At 39.9% G+C, this 23,244-nt stretch overlaps 2 protein-coding genes across 2 annotated transcripts; one reads left to right on the forward strand and one right to left on the reverse strand.

The window, feature by feature from the left end:
• Positions 1-2,689: 2,689 nt before the first annotated feature.
• LOC137003026 (CD48 antigen-like) lies at positions 2,690-19,306 on the forward strand. Its single transcript, XM_067363036.1, has 4 exons — positions 2,690-2,794; positions 2,964-3,269; positions 18,775-19,068; positions 19,149-19,306. Exons 1-4 carry the CDS (start codon positions 2,746-2,748, stop codon positions 19,304-19,306), a joined length of 807 nt encoding a protein of 268 aa, XP_067219137.1. The 5' UTR covers positions 2,690-2,745.
• LOC137013849 (putative SCAN domain-containing protein SCAND2P) lies at positions 9,102-13,785 on the reverse strand. Its single transcript, XM_067377862.1, has 3 exons — positions 13,482-13,785; positions 12,662-13,422; positions 9,102-9,356 (listed from the first exon to the last, which is right to left on the reverse strand). Exons 1-3 carry the CDS (start codon positions 13,783-13,785, stop codon positions 9,354-9,356), a joined length of 1,068 nt encoding a protein of 355 aa, XP_067233963.1. The 3' UTR covers positions 9,102-9,353.
• Positions 19,307-23,244: the final 3,938 nt, after the last annotated feature.

Here is a 23,244-nt window from a genome sequence, read left to right on the forward strand (position 1 = left end):
TATATATATATACTGTATAAAAATATACTGTATATATAAAATATACACACATAATAATATACACATAATATACACACACACTATATATATATATATATATATATATATATATATATATATATATATATGTTAATAAGGTCAAATAATTGTATGTGAGAAAGTCAGCTGTAATATCATTGTGTTCCTATTGGTCAGTGTTAGAGGAGCTCAGCTTAGCCTGACAGTTAGCCTGCTCCAGACCTCCAGACCAGGCTAGTTTCCCAGCATAATTTGCCAGAGTAACTGAGTTTGAACTAATTTAAGTTTGTTTTATGAAACAGAATTCACTGACAACAAGTCTGACTAAGTGAAATAAGCCTGGCTTGTTTTCTTATCTTGTTTTATGAAACAGCCCTCAGGCTGCACCAGTTTGCTTTGGTGTCCGTTTTTGCAGCTTGTGGCGACTACAGAGACCGCGTTTTTTTTACAGTGTGTTCAGGGGACAGGCAGCTAGCGGATAGTGAGGAGATGTTTGCTGTACTGTATGTGACAAAAAAAAAAAAAAAAAAAAAAAAAAAAAATTGGCTTAAAAACGCGTGAGATCGCTTAGAGCACCTTTAAACTTGAGACTTTGGAATTCAAATGTCTCTTCAACTGTCTGTGACCAATCAGATTTTGTTGCTCACTGCCATCAGGCAATCAGAGCTGCTGACATCACGGTCTTCATCTGAATCCCCCTCGCTCTGTCACTATAATGTCGCAATGTATAATTTATTTAATAAAACACTGAAAGCGCAATACATCGCTCAATCTTGGAAATTCTGACCAGTTCAATCAAGTGACATCACAGACTGACAGATGGCGACGACAACCGGCTAATCTAATGACCGACGCGATCCTGAAAGAACCGGAGAAAAGTGCTGATTGGGATGTAAGTTGTAGTCTACCAGTTTTTGCTTTAACAAACGAAGAGCGAGATTTCAGCTTGATATCTCCTTTTTGTGTTTGTGTGTGGTGTTTATGGCACATGTTTGTATGATCGATCAAATCGGCCCATATTCTGTACGATATTAATTCATAAAGTGTTTTATGCTTGACTATGTACTGAAAACAACATCGACATGCCATAATGATACAATTCCCTGCTGCTAATTCTCATTTACTGTCCAAAAATAGTATTGGTTCAATGTAGGATTTAGACAGACTATTGTAAACATGAATATAAAGTTGAACATGCTGTCTGACCTTCTATCTATATTCTGTCAACAGATGCTGTTCTTCACGCCATCAGACACAATGAGAAGCTCATCAGAAAATGGAATATAATGTGTAATTTGTATTTGTGTACAGAGGGTCACCACTGGTCCAATATTTTTTTTTCTTTAATGAAAAACATGGTAAGTTTTGCTGAATCTAAGTTTAAATAAAAACTATTGGATTTGTCAATGAAATATGTCTCTTCATTAGTGATGTTCTTATATTTTATTTAATTTAGTGGCCTTGAAAACAAATGCATTCAACTTTGGGAAAATGTGTTAAACTGTATTTAAATAGTAGCACTACTGTATTGTGTGAGATTATGTAATTCAAAGTACAGTAGTCAACATTTGAAGTGGATCAAAAAAGTTCTGCAAAGATGTCCTAAGAAGAAAGTTTTAGGACAACTTTGATTAAAGGTGTTGATCCACTTCAAATGTTGACTATATTATACAAAGTATAATTAATAAAAAAGTGTATTGTTATTGACTGCAAAGTGTGTAATGTTTAATATTTGGAATAAGCTAAAGGTACTGAGCATACAGTATATACTATTACCTGTAAAATAATATATTCAGTGTATATTGCTTGTGTGTTGGGAAGACACTTGTGATTAATTTGTAATGTACTTAAATCATAAATAAAATATACTTATAACACAAATTAAGTACACTTTAATATCACTAATCAACCTACACAGACATATACTTAAAGTGTACTAAGTATACTTGAAGTTGTTCCAATTTAGCACACAAGTATACTAAATATACTTAAAGTTGTATTTTAATACAACTTAATTACAACTAAAATATACTTAGTACAAAATTAGTTGTTTCCAAATAGCACACTTAAAGTTAACTAATCATTAACACACTTGAAATATACTAATAATTAGTCTTGCTGCGAGTATACTTAGCATATTTTTTTTTCACTAGGGAAAATAAACTGAAGTGAAGCCATAAAAATACTCACCAGTCTGACACAAGCACAAACAGATGAAAACAATCATTTTCTGAAATAGTTTGAAGCAGAACTGTGATAATAGTCGTATCCTGACACTCGTGAAAACGTTGAATGTTTCTTAAAGCGAATGAAACTGCGGGTCTGTTGTAAAGCGGTTCAGTGAAACTAAACTCCTCCTTCAGATACTGCCATGCCTTCTCAAAATGAGCTACAGAAAGGAGAGAATGGAAACTATTTCTAATAATATGACTGAAATATTATCAAATTTAGAGACATTTTTCCTCAAACCTCTATTTATTTCAGATGCTGGGATGTGTCCGTCAAGATCCAAAAGGAATGAAATGACAGACTAATTCTGTTTTGAGAAAGAAAAAGTTGTGAAACTTAAAATAATTACTGAAAAGGTCAGTCTGTGTGGGAGGAGCTACTGGACGAGTTTAACTGCTGGATTTCTCTGAAAATCTTCATTACTTGCTGACAGAACAATCGACATACGCAAGAGTGCAGGACTTGATTATTATAACATTTCTGAAACTGTTAAAAAAGATGTTTGATACGTTTATTTTCTTCTGGTTGTTCTCCTGGAGTCTGACTGGTAAGTATTTTTATGGCTACAATTCTCTTTATATTATCATTTCTCCACATACAATCTGATCTTTACTGATTTTTCCTCTAATATTGTCAAGTTTTATCAGACTAAACCTTCAGAAATACTTCTGTGGAAAATGAAAAACTTCAAATGTGGTGTGTGTGTTTGTGTTCAGGTGTGTTTGTTGCTGATGCAGTGAAGTCAGAGTCAGTGACTGAGGGAGAATCAGTCTCTCTGAACTCTAGTTTCACTCAAATACACACACAGGAAGAGATCCAGTGGAAGTTTGGGAAAATTCTCATAGCTAAATTAAACAAAAACAAAGAGAGCAAGTTTTATGATGAAAGTGCTGAAGGGAGATTGAAACTGGATCATCAGACTGGATCTCTGACCATCATCAACAGCAGAACCACAGACTCTGGACTTTATACAGTCTTCACCAGCAGAGACACGATCAACACGATCAATCTCACTGTCTATGGTGAGGAGAGTTAGTTATTTTATATACAGTCCTGGGTAGCGTTTCCCAAAAGCATCGTAAGCCTAAGATGATCATAGCTCCATTGGTTTCAATGGAGCTACGATCAACTTAAGCTTACGATGCTTTTGGGATACGCAGCCCTGGTCAAGTTTACATACACCTTGCAGAAACCAAATGTGTGTTATTTTTGTTATTTATGTATACTCAAAAAAAAAAAAAAAAAAAAAGGATCATCCACTGAAAAAAAATATTGGTTGGCTCAACATCTGGGTTATATATGAATATATATTCAGAACATTTCAAGCTACAAATTCTAAAACAAAAATGTAAACTAAATGGTAAACATATGCATAAAGTAAATAAAAAAACATAAGTAACGTCAACTAGCATTACAACTCGGTTAGAATAAAGTAAACCTAACTTAAAATTTAAGGTATTTGTGAGCTGCATGATATGCAAATATTATATCCAGCCAACCATTTTGAAGTGATGAAAAGAAGGTAAGAAAAGTTCAGCTTTATATTAACAAAGTAAAACATTAGATTTTGACTTTATAAACATTAATTAACACTCTTTTATTGTTTAGATTGGAAGTACAACTTTTCTGAAGCGTGATGTGGTGAAGATAATGAAAGGAGGTAAGCTAAAGTTTAGCTTTATATTAACAAAATAAAACTAATATTTTGAACTGCTGTAAATTCTTTAACAATCAGAAAAGTGTTATAAATACTAGTTTGCAATCGAGTTTGTACATAAGTTTATTGCACATAAATCAAGAAACCGGTTTGCACGCCAGCATATTTTATTATGTGCATGCTTCTATCAAACGGATTTAACATAGTGTTTGCACGTATTCATGAAGACTGCATAAGGTAAAAATATCGAGTTTGCACAAACTAGGCTTGGGAAGGTTACTTTTAACTTATATTTTTTTAAAGAATTCTGTGAAAAAAAAAAATACTTTTTTAGGGACTCACAATCAACTATCACAAATCATGAAAACAGTCGTGGATCATCCAGTAATAACAGGACAGTTAAGATTCAAGGGTATGGACATTTTTGAATGGGGCATTTTTTTATAAATTCAGTCATTTTTTGGAGTCTTGTGGAGTATATGCAAATATCTGTTATGTGAAATAGCTTATTCAGGACAGTACTAGATAAAAATAAAATGCAATTTTTATGGTCCCTATTATTTTGTTAAAATTATTAAAATGTTGCATATTCTACAAAGGAATTGACACTTATGAACAGAACTGTAGCTGTCCGACTCAGAGGATCACCAATTGCTGTTTAAATGAATTGCTCATCACAGTTTACATTAATGAATAAATTACATTAAAATTCAAAGTAATCACTTTGGTAATCTAAAATGCTTTTCAGATTTAACTGTAATTTGTTTATCATCCATTTAAAATTTAACAGTAATAAAATACAGTTACTCAAATTTTGTATTTTAGATACATAACTAAGTTACATGTCATTACTCCACAACCCTGGTACTAACGCACATGCATTGAGTACACTTGAGTTTTCACTCAGCTCCAAAAATAAGAATTGAAAAAGCTAGCCTATCATATTGTATGTTGTTCAATACTGTTGTTTTTCTCTCCATTCATCATAGTGTGAACAGTTTAACAATAGCAGGATATGGTGGATCCTATTAGAACAATTTCTGAAGGTAACAACTTTTTTTTTTATTATTTCACACTTGACTATTAATTGTTTTTGACAAATTGTCTTTTCCAAAAAAAAAACCTGACTTTTCTGCTTTAAAGACATATTTTTCTTTAAAAAGTTTTGATATAAAAGCTTGTGTGATTCCACTGTGAAAATCAACTTTTTTTTTGTTTCATGTACTTCTCAGCCCAATGCTGCGGAAATACACAGAGAAGTTGATTCAGTGTTTAATGGTGTACCTCTCTGATAACAATGGTAATCTCATCAGGCATCAGCAGGTGAGTATCTGGAATACATTGAACACTATATATGACAGTGGTTTTTAATCCTGGTCTTGGTGACCCCTGTTCTGAACATTTTTGCATGTCTCCCTTATTTAACACACCTGATTCAGATCATCAGTTCGTCAGAAGAGAGCTCCATGAACTCAGCTGAGTGTGTCAGATAATAGAGACATAAGTCATATTCGACTGTTTCTCATGGGGATGAAAGTTATTTTCCACATTTACAGGGGCTAGCTGGTGATTTTATTGCTGCCCGAATCCAAAATGTCAATATTTTTCTCCCACCACCGTTAAAAATGCCTGGCCGAGCTGCTTGTTTTTTGACAATTACCAAGGTCGTGTGGTAATTTAATTGCCATCCGAATCAACATCTCTCAGTTTACCAGAACAAGATTGATATAAAATTCACAGTTTAAATCCTTTTTGCACTATATAAGTGTTGAACTTCACTGTAATTTGCATGCATTTAAAAGATACATTTACTAGTTATCTAGTTATCTCATTTTGCAACGAAATTCTTCATATGTACTATGTAGAACTGCGTACATTAAAATATAAACCAAGCAGCTTTATGCTTAGATCATGATAATAAGAGGCTGCATTAACTTATTCCCACTAATTTCCCCGTTTTTATAATGACATGCATCAGATAAAATGCCATACAGAAAACCATTTCAAATATAGCACATCTATTATTTTCAAGCAGGAGATTTAAATAATCAAATAATAAATAGTATTTTATTACACTACATATGATACTATTCTCATTATTCCAAGCATATGACATTTCATTAGCAGACAATCATGCGACTGACTGCGCGTGCAGCGCACATGTTCCTACAAAACTTGATCCTCTGACGTGAATAAATCGCCAGCTGAATGCATGAGTTTCATCACTAAAGTGCCATGCAAATTTATTTTTACAGACGTCCACATGAGAAAGAGCAGATCAGGGCAACGTTTCCCAAAAGCATCGTAAGCTTAAATTGATCGTAGCTCCATTGCCACCAATGGAGCTATAATCAACTTAGGCTTACGATGCTTTTGGGAAACGCTACCCAGAGTGATATCTGTTTCTATTACATTGGTTTGATTTCCACCATCTTCAAAGTTGAGCTTCAAACTAGGGATGCTAATGATTAATCACTGATTGATCTATTGATCATTAGTAATAAAACTTGTCAGTTATTGATTAAGCAATGTCATCATTAGGGTGTGTGGTTTCCAGGTTAACCATTAATTTATTATTAATTTAATTGACGGTGGATCATGGGAATTTGTGTAAATTAACATCCTTCAAACCTCAATAATCAACCTAATAATGGCAGTGAATTAAATTCACCCCAAATAAAACAGAAATAAAACAACATTTATTAAATATAAAGGTCTTTTCTTGTTATTTCAAATCACTGTAACTCATTTTGTGTTATATGTTAAATGTCTTACAGTGGGAAAAATATAATACAATCTGGAAAGTAATGTTGTAAGTAAATACACATTTGCTTTGCTTTTCTTTAGGATGGTCATGGTGACCTTGAGGAACTGGAACAGCACACACACTGATCATGAAGGTGCATTCATGGATGATGGGAATTTTCTTTTTGTCAAATTGTCACTTTTTTTACCACAGCAGTCTATTTTTGGTTTCAAACTAAGTTGTTGTTGCTTCCAGAGTAGCAATCTCTGTCAAAAAACCTAAATTGCTTTATTTCTGTACTAACTGTGTGGAAACCTTTTGTTGAAATGCTAATTGCTTATTGTATATTTTGTGTTTATTCTGAAGACATTTAATGTTCTGGAGCAGTATAGTTTCAAATTAAATTTTAAATTAAGTTTTAAATTAAATTTTTAAGTTTTTTTCAACACAACTTGCTATTACTTGGTAGTTTAAACTGGAGTTTTTAAGTATAAAATGTTGAGTAAACAAATATATTTAAGTACCTATAACAGGTTTTCTTGTTAGTTCTACATAACATTGCTTCAAGTTGGATTTACTTAAAAGGTGTGATGCAAAAATAGTGCATACATATTTTAAGTAAATCCAACACATACTTTTTTGCAGTAATGACACAATATTAATAACCACTTATATGTACATTTTTGAACAATGTCATTTAAAAAAAGTGCTATTATTATTTTCTCTTACAGATTATGTCAACCCATACCATAACACACTCTCTCTCTCTCTCTCTCTCTCTCTCTCTTTCTCTTTTTTTTAACTCCACCTCACTTCTCTTCATCAATACTTTTGAATTTCATTAGTCACTCAATAACATAGTCTCTAAACCTTTCAGGCAACTTGATTTGTCTCTGAGGCCTGCATAGTTTAGGAATCTGTTCCTCTCTCTGAATTGATTCACAGTTCATTTTGCATTCATCCGTGATTCCCTTTTGCTCCTTATCACACCTTGGCTCTTGAGCACATTTCATTTTACCACTCACTGTTGGTGTTTCCACAGAATGAAACTTCTTGACAAATGTTATGTTCCATGCATACTGTGCTCCAGTGGGTGACTGAATGACAACACTGTTACCTTCTCTGTGTATGACCTTGTGAGGTGTGCTGTGAAATGTTGTCGAGAACTTGTCTGTTTTATTCTGATCTCCAACCTCTATATTTGATGTCTTAGCGCCTTGTTTGTTGTCCATGTATGTCTTGGCTTTTCCTTTCTGCTCTGCATCTTTGTCTCGAGCTTCAAGATCACTGTGTGATGTTGTAATGTCTGGTAACTTTCCTCTTATCTTCTGCTGAAAAAGAAGTTCTGCTGGGCTTTTGCCCATTGTGGCATGTTGTATGGACCTGTAGACAGTCACATACTTGTGAAGCTCTCTTTTTCAATCCTGGCCCCCAACTTGGGAAATCCGTACATGTTTCATCAGTGACGCGTTTTGCCTTTCCACTTCTCCATTTGTTTGCACCCACTTGGTAGTCATTTTGATATGGTGGATACTGTTCTCCTGACAAAACGTCTGAAACTGACTGGACTTGGAACCACACATAATTCTTCTGCTTTATGTGTGTCTCTCACTTTTGGCTGATGGGCCCAACTGGCGTGACAGAGGATCTGCAATGTTGTATGTTCCCAGTATATGAATCACTCAGAAATCATAGGGCTGTAATCTCAAGACCAACCTTTCAATTCATGCGCATGGAACTGTTCCTCCTCATTGGCCCTAAACTAGTACTGCTCCAGTTCCCTTTGGTCCAGCATCGCAATGACTTTTGTTGGTGCGTCCTTGTCAAAATAAGCCAGTGTTGTGGCCTCTGCCAACTTATCTTTGAGAATTTTGAAAGCTTTCTTTTGTTCAGTTCCCAAATGAAATTTGGTATCTTTTTTTGTCAGTCTGTGCAGAGGTTCTGAGACACTTGCAAACTGAGGTATAAAATGGCAACTATAGCTGGCTAAACCGAGAAAACTTCTCGCCTCTGAAGCATTTTCAGGCTCTCTTGCCTCCACAACTGCTCTCACCCTTTCTGCCGTTGGGCCTATGCCTTTCTCTGACAACAGCATGCCCATAAACACCAATTTGTCCATGTTAAACTGACACTTCTCTACATTCAGAGTCAAGCTGCAGCTTTCCAGTCTCTTTAGTACTGCATGCATTCTTTTCTCATGAGTCTCTTTGTTAGGTGCATGGATGATGATGTCATCTGATATATTCTCTACTCCTTCGATGCCAGCTAGAACAGTGGCTATTTCATGCTGGTACTTCTCATTCGGTGACGAAACTCCAAACACCCATCTTTTGAACCTATATATGCCATTATGAACAGCAAAATGTGTGATGTCTCTTTATTCTGGGGTCAATTTCAGCTGATGATACCCCCATTTCAGGTCTAGTTTGCTGAAAACAACTTTGTAACGAAGGTTCTTTGTGTAATGGGAAGGAAGAGGACAGGAATCGGCTTTAGGGCTGCTGACAGTCTTTATTCTCACCAGAGAAAAAATATCCAACACATAAACAAAAAGACGGTGCAACGCACACTCAATAATTCCACATCCAAGGACGGGCTTCACTCCACGACACGAGCACAGCTCACTTAGTCCGACTGTCAGCAGTCCCTCTCTCTCTCACACGCTCCTGCTTCTCCTGGCGTTTTATCCTGTCTCCACGCCAGTTACTGGAACGAGAAACAGGTGTTCGTGATTTACATTCAACCCGTTCAATCACCGCACATCCCCAGACACTCCCTCCTGCCGCAGACCCCGCTAAACCACGCCCCCTCGCCACATACCCCCACCGCCCGACTCAGGCCGGGGAGCCGTCCGGCCTGGAGCCCCCCCCCATTTCTGGAGAGGAAGTCGGCCACAGCCATCTGAACACCCGGCCTGTGGATCACTTTGAATTTAAAAGGCTGTAAAGCAAGATACCAACGAGTGATCCGCGCGTTGGTGTCCTTCATGCGGTGGAGCCACTGCAGAGGGGCATGGTCCGAACAGAGGGTGAATTCCCGCCCCAGGAGATAATAGCGGAGGGTGAGGACGGCCCACCTGATGGCTAAACACTCTTTCTCCACGGTGCTGTACTTAGCCTCTCTCTTAGAGAGCTTGCGGCTAATGTACAGCACCGGCCGCTCCTCACCCTCTATCTCCTGGGACAGGACCGCACCCAGCCCTCTGTCCGACGCGTCTGTCTGCAACAAAAAGGGGAGAGAGAAATCAGGGGAATGAAGTAACGGCCCGCCACATAAAGCAGCCTTCACCTGGGTGAAGGCCTGCTGGCACAGCTCCGTCCACTGGACCGTATCTGGTGCATCCTTTTTAGTCAGATCAGTCAACGGGCTGGTGAGGTCCGAATAATTAGGAACAAACCTTCTGTAATATCCCGCCAGCCCGAGGAACTGTCTTACCTCCTTTTTGGTCTTGGGACGCGGACAGGTTGCAACCGCTGCTGTCTTATCAATTTGGGGACGCACCTGTCCATATCCCAAGTGGAAGCCCAGATACCTTACTTCCACGCGCCCAATTGCGCACTTCTTCGGGTTGGCCGTGAGCCCAGCCCCTCTCAGCGATCTCAGGACAGCCCTCAAATGCTGCATATGCCGCTGCCAATCATTACTAAAAATAATAATGTCATCCAGATAGGCAGCCGCATACGCAGCATGGGGCCGTAAGATCTTGTCCATGAGTCGCTGAAAGGTAGCCGGTGCCCCGAACAGCCCGAACGGAAGGGTCACGAATTGGTGTAATCCAAACGGCGTCGTGAAAGCGGTCTTTTCTTTGGATAATGGAGACAAGGGGATCTGCCAATACCCTTTTGTTAAGTCCAGTGTCGAATAAAAGCGAGCTGTACCGAGCCGGTCAAGCAATTCGTCCACACGCGGCATTGGATACGCGTCGAATTTCGACACTGCATTCACCTTGCGATAATCCACACAGAACCGTACTGAGCCGTCTGTTTTGGGGACCAAAACTATCGGGCTCGCCCAGTTACTGCTGGATTCCTCTATTACCCCCATTTCAAGCATTGCCTCTAATTCTGCCTGAACCACTTTTTTTTTGTGTTCAGGTAACCTATACGGCCGGCTGCGAATCACCACGCCCGGCTCTGTCTCGATGTGGTGCTGAATGAGGTCAGTACGGCCCGGTAGGGGAGAGAACACGTCGGCAAATTCAGCCTGTAATTTGGAAACATCAGTGAGCTGTGAGGGCGAAAGGTGATCTCCCCCGGGGCCAGAGCGAGGGATTGTTTTTTTACATTCGCCTCTGGCCCGAGATCATCCTCCCCGCTAATCACCGTCGCCAGCATCACTGATTCCGCCTCACTCCACTTTTTCAGGAGGTTGAGGTGATAAATTTGACGTGCCCCTCTCCTATCGGACCGTATTACTTCATAATCGAGATCACCAACTCGCCGTGTGACCTCAAATGGTCCTTGCCACTTCGCCAGTAATTTTGAGCTTGATGTGGGGAGTAATACGAGCACTTTCTCTCCCGGTGCAAATTTACGCAGATTAGTTCCCCTGTTATACAACCGGCACTGTCTGTCCTGGGCTTGTAACAAATTCTCCATAGATAGCCGCCCCAAAGTGTGGAGTTTTGTTCTCAAGTCCAGCACATACTGAATTTCATTTTTTGATTGAGACGGTCCGTCCTCCCAAGATTCTCTTAGGACATCCAACACCCCGCGGGGGTGGCGCCCAAAGAGAAGCTCGAAGGGGGAAAACCCCGTGGAGGCTTGCGGGACCTCTCGCACAGCGAACAACAGGGGTTCCAACCATTTATCCCAATTTTTGGCGTCTTCTTGAACGAACTTACGAATCATGGATTTAAGCGTGCGATTAAAACGTTCGACCAGCCCGTCCGTTTGTGGGTGAAAGACGCTGGTTCGAATCGAGTTAATGCCCAACAACTCGTACAGTTCGCGTAGCGTACGTGACATAAACGCCGTGCCTTGATCAGTGAGGATTTCTTTCGGAATCCCCACTCGGGAGATTAAACTGAAGAGGGCGTCCGCAACACTCTTAGCGGAAATGTTGCGGAGAGCCACTGCTTCTGGATATCGTGTTGCATAATCCACAATGACCAATGCAAAACGATGCCCTCTCGCTGATCGCTCTAATGGCCCGATGAGGTCCATGCCAATTCGTTCGAAGGGGACCTGCATTAATGGAAGGGGGCGCAAAGGCGCTTTTGGAGTGGCCGGAGGATTTACCAGCTGACATTCACGACAAGACGCGCACCACCTGCGCACGTTCTCGTGAATGCCCGGCCAAAAGAATCGGGTCATGAGGCGATTTAGTGTCGCTGTTTGTCCTAAGTGTCCAGCCATTGGGTTGGAGTGAGCCGCATGGAAAAGCATTTCCCTGCGGCTCTTTGGTACTAACAACTGGGTTGTATCTTCCTTTGATTGAGTGTCTTGGGTCACTCGATACAACCTATCTTTAATAATCGCAAAATAGGGATAAGTTAGTGGTCGTCCAGGCTGGAGAGGCTGACCGTCAATCGTACTGACCCTCTCAAACGCATTTTTCAGCGTCTCATCGTGAGACTGCTCCAGGGGAAAATCATCACGGTCCGAGAGAATCAGTCTCCCGATCCCGCTCGGTTCCCCTGAGGCAGTCACCACTGGTCCCCGGTCAGTCTCCCCCGCCTGCACTCGCACTTCCCTTCCCCGCGTACACTTACTCCAAGAGGCACCCGAGCATAAATGCCCCAATAATTTATTAAATGCGGGCCAATTCGTCCCCAAAATTAACGGGTGCCGGAGGTGCGGATTAACTGCCACCTCCACACTATGCTTTTGACCCCTAAATAGAATCCCGACTGACACCAACGGATAACTCGCGATATCCCCGTGCACACACCGTACCTTAACCACGCGGCCTGTATCCAATGCCCCGGATGAAATCAGGCTTTGATGCACGGAGGTTTGGTTACAACCCGAGTCCACCAAAGCCTGATATGTACCCCCCTTGATACTCACTGGTATCTGGTACTGACCAGCCTGACCGGGGGCGACCTGCAGGTCGTCCGGGACCCGGATCAATGTCCCCACCTCCATCACTGGACACCGGTCTATGAAGTGATCCGGGTCCCCGCAACGCCAACAGGCCGGCCCAGACCTGCCCGCCGCTCCAGTGGCGGAGAACGGGCCGAATGATTGGCGTGGAGAGAGGGGAGAAGCAGGCGCGGGGTCCAGCCCGGCGGTGGCCAGTCCCGCCCCCCTGGGCGGGGCTCTTGGCGCCACGAACTGCCGAGAATCCGTTCCACCCCGCCCTCGGGGCGGAACACGAGGCGGGCCGGGCGGACGGGACCTAGGTAGAGGGACAGGTTTAGAGAGAGAGAGGGGAAGAAGAGAGGGAGAGAGAGAGACAGATGGCAGGGATTCGCCGACCCCTGGGCACGCCACCAAGTGGTCCTCCGCCAATTGGATGGCCGAATCCAGCGACGTGGGCCGGTGGCACTGGACCCACTCGGCGGTCTTCTTTGGGAGCCGAGTGGTGAACTGTTCCAGCACCACGCGATCGATCATTTGCTCCGCGTCGCCTCCGTCGGCCATCAGCCATTTGCGGCACGAGTCCCGGAGCTGTTGGGCCAACACGAAGGGTCGGCCCGCCTCCCCCAGCTCCAGAGACCGGAAGCGCTGACGGTGCTGCTCGGGGAGCGGCCGACCCGCTGCAGGATGGCCCTCTTGAGGTCGTTGAAGACCAGGAGGTTCTGGACGGGCAGCTGCTGTGCTGCCACCTGCGACTCGCCCGAGAGCAGCGGGACGAGCCGCATGGGCCACTGGTCCCGGGGCCAACCTGAGACCTCAGCAGCCTTTTCGAACAGGTCCAGGAAGGCCTCCGGGTCATCTTGCGGGCCCATCTTCTGCAGTGGCAGCTGGAAGGGGCCAGCAGCTGCCGCGCTGGTCGCCGTGGGAACCTCCCGGTCTATCCAGCTCCGGAACCTCTCACGGTCCTCGTGCTGGCCCTGGATGATCGCCTCGAAGCGGCGTTCCTGGTCACTCCGAAGATCCATCAGGGCCCGATGTTGTTCTTGATGCAGGACCGCGAGGGATGCAATGATGTCCGCAAACGGCTTTCCAGCGGCGGGGGATGCCTGCATGGCGGCGGCTTCCGTCTTCCTTCCCGGGTTTCGGCACCAGTGTAACGAAGGTTCTTTGTGTAATGGGAAGGAAGAGGACAGGAATCGGCTTTAGGGCTGCTGACAGTCTTTATTCTCACCAGAGAAAAAATATCCAACACATAAACAAAAAGACGGTGCAACGCACACTCAATAATTCCACATCCAAGGACGGGCTTCACTCCACGACACGAGCACAGCTCACTTAGTCCGACTGTCAGCAGTCCCTCTCTCTCTCACACGCTCCTGCTTCTCCTGGCGTTTTATCCTGTCTCCACGCCAGTTACTGGAACGAGAAACAGGTGTTCGTGATTTACATTCAACCCGTTCAATCACCGCACATCCCCAGACACTCCCTCCTGCCGCAGACCCCGCTAAACCACGCCCCCCTCGCCACAAACTTATTCATTCATTCCTTGTAACAGTTTATCCACCGTGGGAATCGGAAACCTCCCATGAGTGATTGCAGTGTTCGCTTGTTTCATGTCCAAACACATCCTTATTTCCCCGTTTGCTTTGGGAACAATGACAACTTGGTTTACCCAAGGAGTTGCTCCATTGACTTTCTCAATAATGTCCATGTGGAGCAGCTCATTTATTTCTTTTTTAACAGCCTCTTTTAGGTGGAACAAAACACATAAGGGGCTGTGCAACTGGAGTCACTGTGCTGTCTATGTGTAGGCTAATTTGTGTTGTGTTTAGTTTACCTACTCCACAGAACATTTTGGGTTATTACCATCATATCATGGACATCACATCTCTCACCGCTGCGACATTAGCTCCAGTCCTAATTTAACTGCTGTAACTTTTCCAAGCAGTGGCTCCCCTCTCCCGCAAATAACGGTAAACCCAGCTTTTGTGCTGCGTTTTCCGATTCCGACCTCACACCAGAAAATTCCTTTCACTGGCAGGGGTTCACTTGACAAGTATGCATACAGTTTTTTGTCTGATTTAGCAGAACTGCACTTGATCTTTTTTCCTTTCAGCATTTCCCGCGTTCCTTCATCTACTATATTGCTTGTTGCTCCTGAGTCAACTAACATGGGTAGTCTGACAACTCCGACTGAGAATGTTAGTTTGTCCATTTTGCTCTGTTCTCTTACAACAAATGAAACTCTTGATTCTTCTCATCTGATTCAACTCTTTCTACTCTCTGTTCCAAGCTTTCCTTTGTTTTACACATTTTGATTGTTGACGATTTGGCATGATCTTGGATCGTTTGATTCTTCGAAGCTCATCCTAGACTTGCTGTCATAGCAACAGGTCCGTAAGCTCAAACCTGCTCGGGAGCAGGCTTATTTCATGTAAACAGGATTAGATTGCATCTTTTTAAGCGGAGGTGATGTTTAAAGTCTGTCCCAGCCTCTGCTACTTTCCCACAAGAGTACCCTAATGTAAACCAGGGACAATAATAATGATTTAAAAATAAATTTGCAAATAACACTATAATGCCGTGTAGTGTCATAATATAGACACCGACAGTTTTACTCTGTGAGAGATTCATTCATGAGGGAATAATTACGTAATATTTTTTATTGGAGTTTTACACACATGATGTACAAATGTCTATGCCATACATGCATTTGTCCATTTGAACCGCGACATATATTATGGGAGTGGCTTGATGAAGCGCAGGAGATGCAGATAACTTGATCTTGACCCTTAAGAAACTTTAATTAATGCTGTCAAATATGCTTCAAAGGTAAATTAGTTGCTAATTACAACATTGAAATAAAAAATTGAATGTACAAATAATAGAAATTGTGAATATAGCCTAAATAATTGGGTAATCATGTAAAAAAAAAAAAAATAGTGCACATTTCATTTATCTAACATTTATGTTGTTCTTCTGTCATTTATTCGCTTGGCTGTTTCCTTATAAATGTCTAGAAATTCGTCAAGTTTTTCGTCAGGTGTCTTCTCATTCTATGATGTCATTACGTTGCCGTCTTCACTCCAGCCAATCGCTGCATTGCTGATCAATGTTTCTACTATCGATACATATCCCCTTTTAAGCCAACACATGAACGCGCAATTATCTCAGATAACTCAATCCAGCGATACTAATCATACACAACAGGTGTGTTCGAAGAACCCAATTAGCCGGATCATGATTAGCACGATGATATCATCTTGGATGTGTCATTTGATCTGGATGTAATAAGCGACGTACGAAGAACGGGCCCCCTGGTCCTTGTTTCAACATCCTCGTCGCTAATGTTATAACCTTTGTAGTTATCTCAGATCAAACCACGCAGACACCAGACTGAACTTGCCACCCATCTTTACACCCATCTTTACTCCTCCATTGTTACGTGATGACGTTAATGATGTCATATCAATACACAACAATTAGAAAAAACATACCTGTGGGAACGTTTTTGCGAGTAGCAAAATACATACCAATACCACTGCAGTGGCGCTAAAAGAGTGTTTTGTTTTTTTTTGTTTTTTGCCGGAACGGATAAACGTGAATATGGTACGTTTTTATGACGTTGGTTTTAATATGAATCACAGCAGTTCTGATTTTAGATTTGCTCTCCATTGCGTTATAAAATAAAGTACCTGTCAGGGCTCAGGTTTGATCTGTCTCTTTCTCCTGGATGAGCCTTTGTTTTTGTTTCTGTTTGCACGTGCCAGCTGCGATCTGGGGTGTATTCCAGAAAGCAGGGTTAACTTACTGTCACATATACCCTGAACTCTCGGTTGATTAACCCAAACCTTGCTTACTCAAGGTATGCTGGTTCCAAAAATGCGTCCGGGAGTAAGTTCAGCCAAACCAGAGTATGTTCCCGGTTAACACACAAGACATTCTCAACAGAGCGACGAATCGATGATTCACCATGGAAACAGACGCTAAGAAAAAGCGCGCCATTCTACTTCATTCTTCTTCTTTTGTTTAATGGCGATTTACATAACCTACTTGGTGCACATCACCACCTATTGGGTGGTTATGCAATCATTTTTTATTCTTAATATTGTTTGATGCTAATTATTAAATAAGATATCACATATATGATATGTATTTTATTATAGAAATTATAGCATAGAAAATGTCCTGTTATAAAGGATAAAAAGCAGATCCATGTGTGAGATGACAATAAAATACATTCATATATTAGAATTGAATAAACAGTCATATATTGTATAATATAACATTGTGTATATAACTGTAACTATATAACAAATTTAGATACATTAATATAACCATATTGATAGTATAACATGCATCTGAATTCCTCTTAAACTAACTAACCCTTTAACATAACCTGCTCCGGAGCAGGTTATGTTCAGAGAGCAAGTTGCTATGGTTACTTACATACCCTAAAAGTTACCTCCATTTTTGGAACCGAGAGTTGAGGTTATCTGCTTAATTACTCTTAAACATACCCAGGTATGTCACATAACCTGCTTTCTGGAATACCCCCCAGCTGTTAGCGTTTCGCAATCGCCGTGGTTGTGCACGTGTTGATTGTTTTGTTTTTCACTTGCGCGTGCCAGCCGCACTCAGCTGATCGCGCTTTGCAATCAGTGCGGTTATGTACGTGTTCACAGCTGTTTGTTATTTCCTCATCTATTTTCTTCTTATTTAAATCTCATGTTTTCTCTTTGTCTTTGCTAGAGTGTTTTGTCGTTAACGCTTTTCACGCGTTTCTTGTTTTGGTTCATCAGTTATTGTTTTGTGTTTTTTTTTTCTTTTCAGTTTTTCTTTTTTCTGCCCAGTTATTCCAACTGCTGTCTCGACTGTCTATACTCCTTGGCCAGTGGTCTGTTCATCTGGACTTTTGGATTTTTGCTTTGGATTATTATCTAGATTTGTGGATCTTTTTGAATCTGCCTGGGCTATCATCTTTAATGACCATCACCTGTTTCTGACTACCGCTCGCCTGGAACGGATCTGTTTGGACTATGATCTCTTCTATTGAGTTCTTAGATTGTGGATCTGGAATTCAGCAGTTCGATATAGCATTATCATTGAATAAAACTCTTGTTGCATTTCCAACTGCATTTGGGTCCTTCATTTCAGCGAAACCTGACAGTACCACCAACACCTAAACCTACCTGATGGTGTTAACAAAAGCAAATGTGACATAAAAAGCATCCGTAATCATGCCGTTTTAGCTTGTTTAGATCTCTCTTTGAGCTCTTTTACTGCGACTCGCCTTTCACAGGATTCGTACCCAAGGCTTTCTCGTATCCATATAAGCTGAGCTACCGAGCAAGCTTGTTATGTTATGAAAGCGAAAAATATGGAGCTGGTAATGCGATGCAAAGTTCAAAATATATTTGTTTACAAATCGTACACTTTGGTAAAAAAGCGTTTTGAAGTCATTACATAATATTGAGCAAGGAGACGTGAAAACGAGTCTTTATTAATCCATAATCTGACCCCGTAATCATAACTGTGTATGAAAACGATTAAAAGCACTTGCCGTTTTACTGCCTCTAGTGTTAATTTCTGTTGGAAACTGCAGTGATATTTACGCAGTGGTAAGTATTTTGGCGACGCGAGAAAACGTTCCCACAGTAGGCCTACGTCTTTCCATGAGACCAGGTTGCAACATGTCTATGTAAACATTTATGTAAACTATCTTATTCAAGACAGTACTAAAAAAAAAAAAAATAGCATATCATTTCTATGATCCCTTTTATTTTGGTTATTAAAAAAAAAACATTATTCTGAGTATGATAATAAACAAAATTTGAAGACTTAAGATGCAAAAGCCTCTAAGTGCCATCTGAAATGTTCTCATAAAATGATAATTTTTAGGTTGTGTTTAGGTGTTTAGGTTCAGTTATTTCACTTTAAAAGCAATCGAAAGGATGGCACTTAGAACCTTTTTTATCTGAAGTCTTCATTTTATAAATATGGTCTCTTTAAATCAAGAAATATCAACAGATATCAATGCCCTGTCAAATATCACAGCTATTTTATATACTGAATTAAATTTATTCTCCAATATTTTCCAGCTCGTCTGCCTGTTCCTTTCATCAGCAGAGACTCTTCACAATGTTCTTCATCATCATCATCATCAAATTGTTCATTGTTGTGTTCAGCTGTGAATGTGAGTCATGTGACTCTCTCCTGGTTCAAAGGAAACAGTTCATTCTCCAGCATCAATGTGTCTGATCTCAGCATCAGTCTCTCTCTTCCTCTGGAGGTGGAATATCAGGATAAAAACACCTACAGCTGTGTGATCAACAATCCCATCAGCCACCAGACTCAACACCTGGACATCACTCAACTCTGTCACACATGTGCAGGTATGACAGCAGCACTAAATATTTTTTCACAAACGAAATGATATTTCTATTTTAACTTTGCTCATTTCTGTTCTCATTAGAAAGTATCCACTGTTGTGGTTTCACTGAAGCTGTGATCCGATTGGCTCTCTCTGCTCTGGTGGGCGTGGCTACTGTGGCTGTTCTGGTTTATGACATCAGATCCAGAAGTCTTCAACAGAAGAAGAGCGTCCAGAAATATCCATCAAACTCTGATTAATCTCTCAGGAAGATGGAGATGATTCTGAATGACTGGAGAGATTATAGTATATTACAAGAAATCTTTTGAGTAAATAGCATTCATAGATAGATAGACAGACAGACAGACAAACAGACAGACAGACAAACAGACAGACAGACAGACAGACAAACAGACAGACAAACAGACAGACAGACAGACAGACAGATAGATAGATAGATAGATAGACAGACAGACAGACAGACAGACAGACAGACAGATAGATAGATAGATAGATAGATAGATAGATAGATAGATAGATAGATAGATAGATAGATAGATAGATAGATAGATAGATAGATAGATATCACACCTGATTTAATTCATTAGTTTATTAGTAGAAACAGCAAGACCTGAAGTGTCAAATAAGGGAAACATTTAAAATGTGTAGGGCTGGTGCTAGATACTCCAGGACAAGTTTAAGAACCACTGATTTAAGTCATATGTCAATTCATTTTATCAAATTGTAACGCTCCTTTAAAAAAATTAAAAATACAGTATACATTTTAGAACAGAATAATGCACAACATCCAAAGAAGTATAGTAGCCACTGGTAATACATGTAATATAGATTAAAATATTTCATCTGAATACACAATTGTGTTTGAATGATCTTAAGAAAAGGAGGATGTCTTGTGTTTCCAGACCTGTAGTTACAACATATACCAGCAATAGGATCTACAGAAAATAAATATTAGCCTACTGTGAAAATTATCAAAATTTTCAAAGGTTCAGTCAGTGGTAGGCGCTACAGCATGGTCTGTATGAGAGACTCAGTGTCTGAGAGAGTCATTGTTTCATCAGAATTCAATCATCTCAGTCTTCCTAAATGTTTTGGCAGAACAACACAAGCATAGATGATGGTTTAGACCCTGTAGCACTCATTATATTTCATAGTTCTATAATCTTCATAAATGTATAAAAGAAGCAAATTTAAATGTAATTGTTCAGTATTAAAAACTATACTTTCCATGCAGTGGCCAGTTTCTGCTCTGGTGTTCACACTTCATCTCTCTTTCACACATTCACATGCATAAAAGCAGAAGTAACTGCAGCTTTTGACACGTTTAGCTCCTGAGAGTCTCAGTGTCATGAAAGAATGCTTATCAATGTTTATTTTATCAGAAGAGCAATAAACCATAGTGTGTTAATCATTAAAGTGTCTCTAAACAAGGGGTCTCCAAACTTGTTGCTGGAGGTCACTGCTCAAATCCAGTTCAAATTAAAACTGGACCAGCTAATCAAGTATTTCAGACACACTATAAACTTCTAGGCAAGTGTTTGAGTTTCATTGTTTGAGGGATTCAGAGTAACACTGACTGAACCAAACAATGATTTTAACATCTGAAGGATATTGAGTGAAAAATAAGTTAAAGAACATTGTTCCCGATTCTATGCAGACTAACAATTTACATATTTTGAATTATAGAAGTAGATAATGGTTTATGTATATGCAAGTTTAACAAGATGCGTTTTTAGTCTAGATTGAAACTGACAGAGTGTGCCTGCTTCCCGAACAATGCTAGGAAGATTGTTCCAGAGTTTAGGTACCAAATCTACCAGAAGGATCTACCACCTGCGGTTGATTTTGATATTCTAGGTATTATCAGCTGGCCTGAATTATGAGATCGCAATAAACGTGAAGGACTATAATGCTTTAAGAGCTCGCTCAGGTACTGGGGAGCTAAACCATTTAGTGCTTTGTAAGTAATTAACAAGATTTTAAAATCTATACGATGTTTAACAGGAAGCCAATGCAGTGACGACAGAACTGGGCTAATATGGTCGTACTTCCTAGTTCTAGTAAAAACTCTAGCTGCTGCATTTTGTACGAGCTGTAGTTTATTTATCAAGCGGGAGGAACAACCACCCAGTAGAGCGTTACAGTAATCTAACCTCGAGGTCATGAACGCATGAACTAACTGTTCTGCATTCTTCATTGAGAGCATATGTCATAGTTTAGATATATTTTTAAGATGGAAGAATGCGGTTTTACAGATGCTACTAACATGGCCTTCAAATGAAAGATTGGTATCAAAGAGCACACCCAGGTTCCTAACTGAGGACGAAGACTTAACAGAGCAGCCATCAAGTGTTAGACAGTATTCTAGGTTATTACGTGAAGAAGTTTTTGGTCCAAAAATTCTCTGTTTTTTCTGAATTTAGTAGTAGGAAATTACTGGTCATCCAGTTTTTTATATCAGCTATACATTCTGTTAATTTAGCAAATTTGTAGGTTTCGTCAGGGCGCGAAGAAATATAGAGCTGAGTATAATCAGCGTAACAGTGAAAACTAACGCCATGCTTCCTAATGATATCTCCCAACGGTAGCATGTACAGAGTGAAAAGCAACGGTCCTAGTACTGAGCCTTGCGGTACTCCATATTTAACTTCCCTTTTTTGAATCAGGGTGAGTTTTTCAGGTTAACTTCTGAATTCTGTAATCTAGATCACATAACTTGTGTGTGATTCCTTTTTTGATCCACTTCATATGCTGACTACTGTATATTAATGGGTTTTTAGTTAGTGTGAAATGAATGTAAGCCTATTTTAAATACATTTTGGTAGTTTTTTTTTTCACTAGAGCAGACTCTGCATCCATTGCCTCTGGCATGAATTCTCACCATCACGTACTTAACTCAGAAACTCTTAAGGAAATCCAGAGTTTCATAAACTCATAATTATAGTTGTGCTGATGTTCATGTACATTTTAAATACATTCTTTCTGATATGACTTGAAAACACTGTAAATGCTGAAGCCAAACCTTGACCCCCATTGGCCTGCCCCAACATCCTACTATTGGTTGAACCACAATGATTGATATGTTTTGAACACGTCATAAAGCCAATGCCATCACACTCACCAACAATCAGTTTTTCTGTACTTTTGCTGAACAACTGAACTCTCTGGAGTGCACACTATTGGGAATCTGTGTTGCAGATTTTGGCACATTTGTCAGAAGGAAACTTTAGAGTCTAGAAAGTCATTGTAGCTAAAGACACAAGTCTCACCATGTATTTCAATTCTGAGAATGATCAAATTATTTTTAGATGATGCTATTTAATTTTTTAGATGAGACTTTCTTTTTGTGCAAACCACAGAAAACATGAGGTATGAACTAAAACATCTAGTTTGTTTCTGATAATTGGCTGTAAGGGCAGAATTTTCAAACCCAACTTTTGCCTACAGCTCAGACGTAACATGAGAAATTTGCAAATAAAATAATTTCATTTGTTACATTTTTAATTCAGTCATTTATTTTTGTTGAATCCTATGTTGCCCTGTTATGATTAAATGTCCAATTCAATGAACAGTATTTGAGTTCTTCAGTATTGTTCTTGATAAAAGTTTACAGGAAATGTGTTTTGAGTTGCAAAAAATAATCACAAGTAAGTTTTATAATTATGACCTTTACCTTTTTCAATAATTAGCTCACACTTTGAATATCAGGCTATTGTTTAATTTAATTCAATAGCACTTTTCACAATTTTGAATGATTGCAAACAGATAAACATATATAGAAAGTAGTTATAAGTAAGTATTTGTAATTATGACAAATAAAGAAAATAACATATAGTCAGTTTGAAATGGTGAAATAAATTAATGTACCTGATCAGAAGTTTTATTACATTAGTGTATTCCTAATGCACTTCAGTGCACCTACTGTAATACACTTTTCCCATTAATGCTACTTTAATGGCCCTTATTATGGACTGCAGCCCTTTGTGCTGTCAAAATATTATGAATTATTAAATTAATTAATTAAACTGATCCTGAGCAAAAACAAACAAACATACAAAAAAAAAAAAAAAACGCATAAAGTTAAAATGTCAAATAAATTCAGAAGCCACATAATTTTTTGGTTCATTTGGGAACATTTTATTGATTAAAAAAAAAATGTTCCCCCCACCGTCCCCCA

The sequence above is a fragment of the Chanodichthys erythropterus genome, chromosome 3 (assembly GCF_024489055.1).
Source record: "Chanodichthys erythropterus isolate Z2021 chromosome 3, ASM2448905v1, whole genome shotgun sequence".
In the NCBI taxonomy this organism is placed as follows: Eukaryota; Metazoa; Chordata; class Actinopteri; order Cypriniformes; family Xenocyprididae; genus Chanodichthys; species Chanodichthys erythropterus.